Source organism: Nomascus leucogenys, chromosome 24 (assembly GCF_006542625.1).
Source record: "Nomascus leucogenys isolate Asia chromosome 24, Asia_NLE_v1, whole genome shotgun sequence".
Classification (NCBI taxonomy): Eukaryota; Metazoa; Chordata; class Mammalia; order Primates; family Hylobatidae; genus Nomascus; species Nomascus leucogenys.
Genome location: NC_044404.1, coordinates 28,489,003 through 28,502,008, shown reverse-complemented (window position 1 = coordinate 28,502,008; position 13,006 = coordinate 28,489,003). Strand labels below are relative to the sequence as shown.

General features: G+C 47.3%; 1 protein-coding gene across 2 annotated transcripts in view; it reads right to left on the bottom strand.

The window, feature by feature from the left end:
* Window positions 1-6,559: 6,559 nt before the first annotated feature.
* Window positions 6,560-13,006, bottom strand: part of GMEB1 (glucocorticoid modulatory element binding protein 1) — a 51,276-nt gene continuing 44,829 nt past the window's right edge. Inside the window, exon 10 of one of the 2 annotated variants that reach the window (XM_030805680.1) lies at window positions 6,560-11,819. In XM_030805680.1, coding sequence (XP_030661540.1) covers window positions 11,119-11,819 — 701 coding nt within the window. In that variant the 3' untranslated portion in view covers window positions 6,560-11,118. The remainder of the gene's footprint in view (window positions 11,820-13,006) is intronic. The other variant, XM_030805681.1, reaches the window with a different exon arrangement.

Sequence of the window (13,006 nt, the reverse complement as noted above, 5' to 3'; positions counted from 1 at the left end):
CAGTCTTGCTCTGTCACCCAGGCTGGAGTGCAGTGACACAATCTCGGTTCACTGCAACCTCCGCCTCCCAGGTTCAAGCAATTCTCCTGCCTCAGCCTCCAGGGTAGCTGAGATTACAGGCATGCACCACCACACCCAGCTAATTTTTTTTTTTTTTTTTTTGAGACAGAGTCTCGCTCTATCGCCCAGGCTGGAGTGCAATGGCGCAATCTCGGCTCGCTGCAAGCTCCGCCTCCCGGGTTCACGCCATTCTCCTGCCTCAGCCTCTCTGAGTAGCTGGGACTACAGGCGCCCACCACGACGCCCGGCTAATTTTTTGTATTTTTAGTAGAGACGGGGTTTCACTGTGGTCTCGATCTCCTGACCTCGTGATCCGCCCACCTCGGCCTCCCAAAGTGCTGGGATTACAGGCGTGAGCCACCGCGCCCGGCCAGCTAATTTTTTTTTTTGTTTTTTTTTTTGAGATGGAGTCTTTCTCTGTCCCCCAGGCTGGAGTGCAGTGGCGCAATCTGGGCTCACTGCAAGCTCCGCCTCCCGGGTTCACGCCATTCTCCTGCCTCAGCCTCCCGAGTAGCTGGGACTACAGGCGCCCGCCAACATGCCCGGCTAATTTTTTGTATTTTTAGTAGAGACGGGGTTTCACCGTGTTACCCAGGATGGTCTCGATCTCCTGACCTCGTGATCCGCCCGCCTCGGCCTCCCAAAGTGCTGGGATTACAGGCTTGAGCCACCGTGCCTGGTCTTTTTTTTGTATTTTTAGTAGAGACGGGGTTTCAGCTTGTTTGCCAGGCTGGTCTCGAACTCCTGACCTTGTGATCCGCCCGCCTTGGCCTCCGAAAGTGCAGGGATTACAGGCATGAGCCACCATGCCTGGCATCAACCTCCATTTTATAGATGAAAACCTGGTGGGACCAACAATTGTGATAAGCAGTTAAATGTGCAGTTTAACTAGCTTAGTGGGATGTTAAAAGAAAAGTACCGTGGAAACCCAAATCACTAGGTAAATTGATGATTGGCTTTTTAATGTGCAGGTGTTTTATAAATCTCTGAATGGAGGTATGAAAAGAGCAATGTAAAAACCAGACTAGGCCGGGCGCGGTGGCTCAAGCCTGTAATCCCAGCACTTTGGGAGGCCGAGGCGGGCGGATCACGAGGTCAGGAGATCGAGACCATCCTGGCTAACACGGTGAAACCCCGTCTCTACTGAAAATATAAAAAATTAGCCGGGTGTGTTGGCGGGCGCCTGTAGTCCCAGCTACTCGGGAGGCTGAGGCAGGAGAATGGCGTGAACCCCGGGAGGCGGAGCTTGCAGTGAGCCGAGATTGCGCCACTGCACTCCAGCCTGGGGGACAGAGCAAGACTCCGTCTCAAAAAAAAAAAAACCAGACTAAAGGAAGAAAGAGCCTGCAGCTGGGCCAGGTGGCCTTAAGCCGCTAGGAATTCACAGCTGTGCATATTCAAGGGACACTGTTAGAGACATATCAGAAAAGAACGTGAACCAAGAAAGAATCACCATTAAAAGACCCTTAAAGATTCGACTGCAAAAAAAAAAAATTCTACTGGAACTCTAGAAGTGAGAGCAGACATGTTCACTTGTCCTCCAAGAAGTGAGAAAGGTAATGACAATGTAATGAGTTTTTCTTTTTCTTTTTTTTTTTTTGAGACAGAGTCTCACTCTGTCACCCAGGCTAGAGTGCTGTGGCACAATCTTGGCTCACTGCAACCTCCGCTCCCAGCTTCAAGCAATCCTCTGCCTCAGTCTCCCAAGTAGCTGAGATTACAGGTACTTGCCATCATGCTCAGCTAATTTTTGTATTTTTAGTAGACACAGGGTTTCACTATGATGGCCGGGCTGGTCTTGAACTCCTTACCTCAAGTGATCCACCCGCCTCAGCCTCTCAAAGGGCTGACATTACAGGCCAGAGCCACAAGGCCCGGCATGTAATGAGTTTTTCATAAAGCTAAATTTTATTCAATTGAGAGAACTTTTCTTTATCCTGAGATTATTTATTTCTTACCTCCTTGATGTCAACATATCCTTTCTTTTCAAATGATGGCAATGTTGCAAGATGAAATGAGATATAAAATAAAAAAGAAGAAAAAGAAAATCACATGATGGGCTGGGCACAGTGGCTCACGCCTGTAATCCCAACACTTTGGGAGGCTGAGGCGAGTGGATTCCTTGAGCCCAGGAATTCGAGATCAGCCTGGGCAATAGGGCGAAACCCCATCTCTACGATAAATACAAAAAAAATTAGCCAGGTATGGTGGCACACGCCTGTGGTCCCAGCTACTTGGGAGGCTGAGGTTGGAGAATCACCTGAGCCCAGGAGGTCGAGGCTGCAGTGAGCCAAAATCGTGCCACTGTACTCCAGCCTGGGCAAATCAGAGTGAGACCCTGTCTCGAAAAAAAAGAAAAAGAAAAAGAAAATGGCAATGAGATTTGGCACGATCTCGGCTTACTACAACCTCCACCTCCCAGTTTCAAGTGATTCTCTTGCCTCAGCCTCCTGAGTAGCTGGGATTACAGGTGCGCACCACCACACCTGGCTAATTTTGGTATTTTTAGTAGAGAGGGTTTCACCATGTTGGTCACGCTGGTCTTGAACTCCTGACCTCATGATCCGCCCACCTCGGCCTCCCAAAGTGCTAGAAGTACAGGTGTGAGCCACCGTGCCCAGCCGTTTTGTTTTGAGATAGGGTCTCACTCTGTCACCCAGACTGGAGTGTGGTGGCGCAATCATGGCTTACTACAGCCTAGACCTCCCAGGCTCAAGTGATCCTCCCACCTCAGCCTTCTGAGTAGCTGGGAATACAGGCGTGCCATCACTGCATCCAGCTAATTTTTGTATTTTTTTGTAGAGATGGGGTTCACCGTGTTGCCCAGGCTGGTCTTGAACTTCTGGCCTCAAGCAATGGTACCAACTGGGCCTCTCAAAGTGCTGGGGTTACAGGCATGAGCCACCACACCCGGCCCCAGGAACGTTCATAGAGGCATTATTATAGTAGTCTGAACTGGAAACTACCCACCATTAGTAGGAAGGATCATTTGTGGCAAAGTCACATGTTCTATGTAGCAATGAGAAGGAAGCAACTACAACTTCAAACGACATTATGGATTAATCTCAACAATAATGTTGGGTAAAGAAAGCCAGTCACAGAGAGCTCAAAAAGAGGCAGAAGCAAGCTATAGTTTTAAAGAGGTAGGTAGTGGTTATCGTGGTAGGTGCGGTGCTGGTAATTTATTTTTTCTGATCTAGAAGCTGGTTTCATGGGTGTTGACTAGCCTTATCAAGTTGTACAATTATGATTTGTATTCATTCGTGTACACATGTTCAATAACAAATAAAAACACAACAAAAATGTAGGTCAGGCTGCGAGCGGTGGCTCAATGCCTGTAATCTCAGCACTTTGGGAGGCCAAGGCGGGAGGATCACTTGAGATCGGGAGTTCAAGACCAGCCTGACCAACATGGAGAAACGCCGTCTCTAGTAAAAAATACAAAATTAGCTGAGCATAATGGCGCATGCCTGTAATCCCAGCTACTCGGTAGGCTGAGGCAGGAGAATGGCTTGAACCCAGGAGGCGGAGGTTGCGGTGAGCCGCCAGTGCACCATTGCACTACAGCCTGGGCAACAAGAGCAAAACTCTGCCTCAAAAAAAAAAAAAAAGTCAGTCTTCAGGCTGAATCATGGCTGTGGGCATCCAGTTTGCTTTATAATGTATAGACATATTTAAGAAAACATCAGAGGGCCGGGCGTGGTGACTCATGCCTGTAATCCCAGCACTTTAGGAGGCCGAGGCGTGCTGATCACTTGAGGCCAGGAATTCAAGGCCAGCCTGGCCAACATGGAGAAACCCCGTCTCTGCTAAAAATACAAAAAATTAGCCAGGCGTGGTGGCGCAAGTCTGTAGTCCCAGCTACTCGGGAGGCTGAGGCAGGAGAATCACTTGAACTCGGGAGGTGAAGGTTGCAGTGAGCAGAGATCACGCCATTGAATTCCAGCCTCGGCAACAGAGCAAGACTCCGTCTCACAAAGGAAAAAAAAAGAAAAAGAAAACATCAGAGGCTTTTTTTAAAATATTATTTTATTTTATTTATTTATTTATTTATTTATTTATTTTGAGACGGAGTCTCGCTCTCGCCCAGGCTGGAGTGCAGTGGTGCAATCTCTGATCTCGGCTCACTGCAAGCTCCGCCTCCCGGGTTCACGCCATTCTCCTGCCTCAGCCTCCCAAGTAGCTGGGACCACAGGCGCCCGCTACCAGGCCCGGTTAATTTTTTGTATTTTTAGTAGAGACGGGGTTTCACTGTGTTAGCCAGGATGGTCTCGATCTCCTGACCTCGTGATCCACCCGCCTTGGCCTCCCAAAGTGCTGGGATTACAGGCGTGAGCCACCGCGCCCGGCCCTTTTTTTTTTTTTTTTACAGTAAACTTTGAGGATGGGCGCGGTGGCTCACACCTGTATTCCCAGCACTTTGGGAGGCCGAGGTGGACGGATCACGGGGGTCCGGAAATCGAGACCATCCTGGCTAACACAGTGAAACCCCGTCTCTACTAAAAATACAAAAACAAAATTAGCCGGGCGTGGTGGCGGGCGCCTGTAGTTCCGCCTACTTGGGAGGCTGAGGCAGGAGAATGGCGTGAGTGAACCCGGGAGGTGGAGCTTGCAGTGAGCCGAGATCACGCCACTGCATTCCAGCCTGGGCGACAGAGTGAGACTCCGTCTCACAAAAAACAAAAAAGTAAATTTTGAAATCAGGCAAATTCCTTCTGTGTGTGCTTTTCTTAGAGTACCTCTTACAAAGCCCAGTGAGGAAGCTGTTTCTCTCTGGGTCCTAACTCAGCCTCATGTTTACCATTATATGCAATCCAAACCTATTGTTCATTCTTGTTCTCAAACTAGAAAAATAAATCCATGTGTTTATGTATTTTTTTTTTTTTTTTTTTTTTTTTTTTTTTGAGACAGAGTCTCGCTCTGTCACCCAGGCTGGAGTACAGTGGTGTGATCTCGGCTCACTGCAAGCTCCACCTCCCGGGTTCACACCATTCTCCTGCCTCAGCCTCCCGAGTAGCTGGGACTACAGGCACCCGCCACCATGCCCGGCTAATTTTTTGTATACGTATTGTTACTCATACTGGGCTGAAGTAAGTTACCCAGGAAAACAAGGTATGTCTAAGCCCAGGGCCATGGACCAGGGGTAATCAATCAGGTATAGAAGATAGTTTTTTAGAGTCCGTGTGTCTTGGGGGAACTTGCCTAATGTCACTATGCAAGCACATTGCAAAAGGGCTTCAATTCAGGTGACTAACGGTGTCAGCAACGCTGTTGTGGTTAGTGAAGACTGCGGTCTAGGAATGTATGCTCAGGTTGGGGCCCTGGGGGTGGCATTCCTTTAGTTGGGAAGAGATGATCATCTCAAGAGTTTAAAGATTTACTGCCATGGCAGGAAGGCAGATACTAACATGGCAGAATTTGGGAACTAAATCATCGTTCTCAAAAGAGCTAGAGAGGAACGATGATGTAGTTGTGCGGATAGGGGAGTCTGAGGCAAGTAGAACCCTCTAGTGGAAGTCAAATTGCCTAACTCAGGGCTAAGAAAGGTGTTCCAGGACTTGGGAAGGAAACCTGGAAAGGGCTCAAATAGGGCTGCCTAAGAATGGAAATTCTAGGGACAAAGAGTCCAAATCTTTTCTTTCTTTTTTTTTTTTTTTTTTTTTTTTGAGACAGAGTTTCACTCTTATTGCCCAGGCTGGACTGCAATGGCACGATCTCGGCTCATCACAACCTCCGCCTCCTGGGTTCAAGCGATTCTCCTGCCTCAGCCTCCCAAGTAGCTGGGATTACAGGCATGCGCCACCACGCCCGGCTAATTTTGTATTTTTAGTAGAGACAGGGTTTCTCCATGTTGGTCAGGCTGGTCTCGAACTCCCGACCTCAGGTGATCCACCCACCTCAGCCTCCCAAAGTGCTGGGATTACAGGCGTGAGCCACCGTGCCCGGCCAAGAGTTCAAAGCTAACTACACCACACCCTTGAGGTCCTTGACAACCTTGGTTGTTATGGCAGCACATTTCAGACTACACAAAGATTTCCCAGGGAAGAACTATCCTGGAGTAAGGGATGTGCTGCACCTCCAGGGAAGTGATCAATTGTACTAGGAAAGTTGTCTCAAAATGCAGGAGCTAGGCTAGTGTATGACATTATGTCTCAGAGAGGACGAGTTCCTCAAACTGCCCAAGGTAAATCACAACCTCATGCCTATTTTCAAAATTCAACCTTTCCTTTGTCCGTTCCACCTCTTTGATAGTACTAACACCTGGATGCTGTAACTCAACTAATTCCACATTTCATGGTTGACTTTTACTATCTTTATAATCAACACTCTCCACCATAGTCTCACCTTTAATGCCTTTCATGAAATGGGATAAACTGCTACCACTAGTGGGTGTCAGAACTACCTGAACTGAATATTAATTTTCCAGATGTTTGCATTAACATTGGTCCTCCTTCCCTAATAAGGACAGAGGTGCGAAAGAACCTTCATATGAAGTGGCTTTGAATCTTGAATATTCATGTTTATTGTCCATTTTTTACTTCAGAATGACTGGTGTTTTTAGGAGTGGGTGGAGCTTGGAAATTGAGAAAGGGAAGAGAACAAGGCGGGGACCAAATAGGGACATGGCCAAGACAAGACAGTTGTACAGTTGACTCTCAGGCCTTCGTGGAAACCATACGGCAGGAAGGCTTGGGGGCATTTACCCTTTGCCAGCTAGACTCGTCCTGCACTGGATTCAACACTGGATCCCATCTGATGGAAACTTGGAGAAGCCCATGCATGACTCAGCGTTCTCCAGTAGAGAGACTGCCCGTGTTGCTGACTCTGCCTTGCTTTGCAGGCAGAAACAGCAAGAGACTGAAGACTTTTTCTCTAGAATACATAAGCCCAATTACTTGAAAATCAAGTAGTACAATAAACCTAGCCAAAAGTGGTCTCTCCTAAATCAGCTTAGGTATATGCCTTCTCCAGGAAGATCTCCTTTATTTGCTGACCCCACCTCTACACCCCTAAGCTGGGTTAGGCACTTCATGCTTTGTTCTCTCAGCTCCTAGCCAATAGCCCTATCACACGCAGCACTTACCCAGTAGGATCTGTTTCAGTACCTCAGTAGAGGACAGCTGCTTGTTTGTGCCTTTGTCAGTCTGCTGAAACCTATGAACAAATTCTTAAATAATGTTTTTCAATGCATAAAATACATAGGATTACAAAGGAAAACAATGATAATGAAATGTGTCGTTTTGGTTTTCTGAGCTGGGGGTGCTGCTCTGTTGCCTAGGCGAGAGTACAGTGGCACAGTCATAGCTCACTACAGCCTTCGACTCCTAAGCCCAAGCAAAACCCTCTTGCCTTAGCATCCTGAGTAATTGTGTCTACAAGTGCGAGTCACAAGACCTGACTAATTTTTACTTTTTTTTGTAGAGACGGGGTCTGGCTATGTTGACCAGGCTAAACTCTTGGCCTCAAGCAGTTCTGCCTCAGCTTCTGAAAGTGCTGGGATTCTAGGTGTGAGCCACCGTGCCTGGCTGAAATATGTATTTCTTAACTCCAGAGATCTGGAGTATGAATTCCGTAAGTGCGAGGACTACGTCTTCATCTCTCTACTGTCAGTGCCCAGCACGAAGCCTGGCACATAGATGGTTCTTAACAATGTTTATTCAATGCATGAACAGAAAGATAAATGCCTACTACCAAGTCAGCCTAAGGGCATTGCAACTGCTTACGCACATACCAATGGCTTGCATATATCTCACCCCATCTAGGATCATCTAGACCAGGGCTGTAAGGGAACCCACATTAGACAACAGGTGCCATAATATCTAACAATAATGACAGGCTATTGGAAGACTAGGAAAACAACAAAGCTCATGTATTTCACCAGCTGGAAAATGCATCTAGTAAACAGGCTGTCTGAAGAAGTCTCCTGGCTTTGGAAGCATGATGCACACACCACCTTAAAACCCTGCCGATAGCTCTGATGAAGGAAAGAAGGGAACCTCAGCTAGCATGTTGGTATTCACGAGGGCTCTTCTGTTCTGAATTGGTCCTCTCATCTCTGGGAAAGAGAAAAGTGTCCCTAAAAACCACAATAGGGATGAGATGTGCCTTCCTAGATTCAAGTAGATTCAGTCTTAGACAGCAATGTTTTGTTTATGTACCAACAGAAGACCTAAACAAGCAGGAAATAAAAGCTACTTCCCTCACTAGAGATATGTTAAGGGCCAAATATTTGTTCTAAATTGATTGCTAAGTCTATTAGATATTTTGAAAAGAAAAATAAAACCCCAGACTATTTAAAAACTGAAATCTACAATTGTATGGAGTTCATAAATCTCATTCTTAAAGAGTCACCTTCAGGCTGGGTGTGGTGGCTCATGCCTGTAATCCCAACACTTTGGGAGGCCGAGGCGGGCAGATCGCTCGAGGCCAGGAGTTCGAGACCAGCCTGGCCAACATGGCGAAACCCCGTCTCTACTAAAAATACAAAAATTACCCAGGCGTGGTGGTGGGAGCCTGTAATCCCAGCTATTCAGGAGGCTGAGGCAGGAGAATCGCTTGAACCAAGGAGGCGGAGGTTGCAGTGAGCTGAGATCACACCATTGCACTCCAGCCTGGGCTACAGAGAGACTCCATCTCAAAAAGAAAAAAAAAAAAAGAGTAACCTTCCCATGTTACAGGGTTTCTTTGACTACATACAGCCATCTGAGGGATGGAGAATGCAACTTTTACTTGCTCGAAGGGGTTTCCAACATCTGTTGAAGAAACATGGCTTCTGATAGGTGCCTTCTTAAAAATAAAAAAGAAAAAAAGAAACTACAGGTCAAAGTTTTGTTTTTAATAAAAATATTCCTCCCACTCTTAAGGTGTGTGCTTTCTTTTTTGACCTATTTTTCCTTTAATTTGTCTATAGTTTCCCTGTATCCCTATATTTTTCCTAGTGCAGTAAACAATGCAATCAAAGAAATAAAAACCAGGGTCCACTCTTGCCCCAAACACTGAAGAGGGTCAAAGAGAAGGAATCACAGCACGGAAAATGGCCCAGCTCTAAATATACAAACATTAAAAACAAAACAAAACAAAATAATCCCCCCAAGACATTATTATTGACATTCCTGGTACATTTCCTATAATATAATGTTGCAGACAATGCTTCTTTCCCAGGGAGTCCAGTTCACTCAAGAGACATCTAGTTGGTGCCTCAGGAAAGCCTGGGGGTGTTGAGTCCTCTCTGCCAAGCCTAAAGCTTTTTATGATCTCAGTATCTCACAGAAACATCTGTGGTATAAATGAATCTAAAAGGGGATGAAGGCAGGCAGGCACCTGTCACTGTTCTCCAAATCAGCCAAAAAGCTGAAGAGCGTGGGTTCTAGGAGACAGATGCCATTAAGAGTTGAGGGATGGAGGGCAGAACAAGAGGAAGCACCAAATGAGTGGCTGCTTTTGGTTCCAAAGTCAAAAAAATGGCCCCACCAAAAATGGCAGCTGGTGTGATTGAGGAACTCCCTGCTATTGGAGCCATGCAATGAAAATGATGGCCTTGGAGCCCCATCCCTGTGACAGCCACAGTCCAAGAACCAGAGCAATTTACATCACATTGCACAGTTTCAAATGAATGGACTGGTCCTAGTTTAGGAGGGTGAGTGCTTTGACAAAGTGTGGAACAAGGTAAGCTATTACCTTGAACCCCAAAGCACAGCTGCAGCATCCTTGGCTTTCCATTTCTTTTTTTTTTGAGACAGAGTTTTGCTCTTCTCACCCAGGCTAGAGTGCAATGGCATGATCTCAGCTCATTGCAACCTCCGCCTCCCAGGTTCAAGCAATTCTCCTGCCTCAGCCTCCCAAGTAGCTGGGATTACAGGCGCCTGCCACCATGCCCAGCTAATTTTTTGTGTGTGTATTTTTAGTAGAGACAGGGTTTCACCATGTTGGCCAGGCTGGCCTCAAACTCCTGACCTCAGGTGATTCGCCCGCCTCGGCCTCCCAAAGTGCTGGGATTACAGGCATGAGCCACGGCACCCAGCCTTGGGGCTTTCCATCTCTGCAAAACCACAGGCCACTGCTGCTGCCACTTGCTCTGTGGAGATGTACCTTCCACTTATTACCACCCTCTTCTCAAAATGGCACTCACGGTACTAACTTTTCGAGATCTCCAGAGGCGTCAGTTGCACCTCTGGAAGTAAGATGATTTCCCTGCCCCATACTTGCCAAAGCACTTCTTTTTTTTGTTTGTTTTGAGATGGAGTCTCGCTCTTGTTGCCCAGGCTGGAGTGCAGTGGTGCCATCTTGGCTCACTGCAACCTCTGCCTTCCCAGGTTCAAGCAATTCTCCTGCCTTGGCCTCCCGAATAGCTGGGATTACAGGCTCCCGCCACCACACCCGGCTAATTTTTTTTTTTTTATTTTTAGTAGATACGGGGTTTCACCATGTTGGCCAGGCTGGTCTCAAACTCCTGACCTCGTGATCCACCCGCCTCGGCCTCCCAAAGTGCTGGGATTACAGGCGTGAGCCACCGCGCCCGGCTAGCATTTCCCTTTTTAAGATAGTGCTGGCATGCCACCTTCCCCTCAAAGCAGAGTCAACTTCCTTTTGTTTGAGAGTTTTGTACTGGCCTCTGCAGGCCCTTTTCAGGATACAAAATAAAGTGCCCTTCAGCATCCACATGCGAATGGGTTGCCTTCCAGTGTCAGATCTGTGTTCCAGAGTTTGGTCAATGCATCTTTATAAGAACAAAACCACATGCCTACACAGACGAGCCTGGAAATGGCTTTCTGGACAGGGTTACTCGTTATCTTCACACTTCCCCTAAAAGAAATTACTTTCTTGGTGTAAGATGATTAGGACATTGAATGACCTACTCTCAACTTCTGGAAGGGCAGCTTGTTTTGTCCATTTTTCAATGAGGGAGTGGGAAGAACCCAACATTTTCAGTTACAACAATAAGATTTTGTTTTTTTTTAAAAAAAGGGTCCTATGTGGAAATGAATGGGACAATGATAAAAATAAACAAATAATTAAAATTCCAAATCAAAACATAACTCCTGGCCCTGAGATCCCCAGTTAATCCTCTAAGACCACAATCTCCACATTGTGAACTTGATGCTGGTGTTCTTCCATCTCAGCCACAACTTTCTCCTCAGTCCTCAGCTCTGTCTCCAAGATGACTGCTTTGCCCTCAGTATCTTCAGCTTCTGGGTCCGGGGCTGGATCAATCTCAATGATGGTCTGCCCATCCTCTGAGGTGCTTTCAACAGCCTGAATTGCCGAGGTTAGGCCGGACTCCATGGCCACCAACTCCACAGGGCTAACCATGGTGGTCATGTTGCCCAGTGTACTCCCATCCTGCATGGCAGTAGAGCTCAGCAGCGCCAAGCTAGATGAAGGGTGGATGGTCACTGTGTCTGGTGAGCTGCTCTTGGCAGAGGAGACCACTGTGGCATAGCGGAAGAGCTGAGGGCCAGAAGGCAGTGTGTGGACAGTCACAGGACTGGAGCCCTGGCTGAGGGTGGCCACTGGAATATTGCCCATGGAAAATGACTGACCCACTGGGGTGATGGTGATGGGTGAGATGACCGTGAACTGAGGCTGCTGGACAGGAGGAGAAGGGCTCAAGACAGTGGTGGAGGCTGGCCGCTGGAGCCGGGGTCTTTTCGGAGGCTTAGGAGTGCTCACAGGCATCAGAACCACATTTTGAACTGTCTGAGATTTCAGCCTGTGATCCTGGGCTTGCTTCTTCTGCTCCTCCAACTGGCGTTCCAAGTCTATGGAAAAAAAGAAAAGACTTTGTGTAGAGGGAAGTAAAATCTTGGGAGCATTAAACTGAGAGTCAGGAGACCTGGTGTCTCTGTCTGGTTTTGTTACTAAGTAGCTTCAGGCAAGTTGTGATACTGGTTTCTTTCTTGTGTTTATTTGGGGGGCAGAGTCTTGTTATGTTACCTACGCTGGAGGGTAGTGGCTATTCACAGGTGCTATCATTGCGCACTATAGCCTCGAACTTCTGGCCTCAAGCGATCCACCCACCTCACCTTCCCAAAGTGTTGGGATTTCAGGCATAAGCCAGTGCGCCCAGCTGGCACAGTCCCTTGGAACTCTCATGGACCTACGAAGAAGCCACAATGGCCACTCCAAAAAACGGTGATTTTTGAACTATCCTTCAAGGCAAGAACGCCTTGCTGCACTGGCTGGAAAACTCCTTTGCTGGTGACTCAAATAGCCATAGTTTACAATTGTTGCCTAGGAAGGTCTACAGAAAGTTATAGAAGTCCCTAAAAATTACAGAACTAAAAGAGGTCTTTTTTTTTTTTTTTTTTTTTTTTTTTTTGAGACGGAGTCTTGCTCTGTGCCCCAGGCTGGAGTGCAGTGGCGCGATCTCGGCTCACTGCAAGCTCCACCTCCCGGGTTCACGCCATTCTCCTGCCTCAGCCTCCCCAGTAGCTGGGACTACAGGCGCCCGCCAACACACCCGGCTAATTTTTTGTATTTTTAGTAGAGACGGGGTTTCACTGTGTTAGCCAGGATGGTCTCGATCTCCTGACCTCGAGATCCGCCCGCCTCGGCCTCCCAAAGTGCTGGGATTACAGGCTTGAGCCACCGCGCCCGGCCTAAAAGAGGTCTTAAGAGCTCAAACAAATTCATTTTGACAGGGATCCAGAGAGGGAAAGTGACTAATTTAAGGTTATGAAGATTGGGCCAGGACAATGGTCAACTTGGTTGCTTTTGCATTATAGTACGCCTATCACTATCCCTCTCCCAAGTGACCAGTCCAACTTTAGGTGACCAGTGGTAAGTTAGCTTCTACAATGGAACCTCTCTATTACTTAGTACCTGATAAGCACCCAAGAAAGGATCAGTTACACTTGTAGAACACTTTGCTCCCTATGTGTGATATTGTGATATAATAAGAAATACATATTTAGTCTCTGCCCCTGGATCCTGGCACACAGCTCCT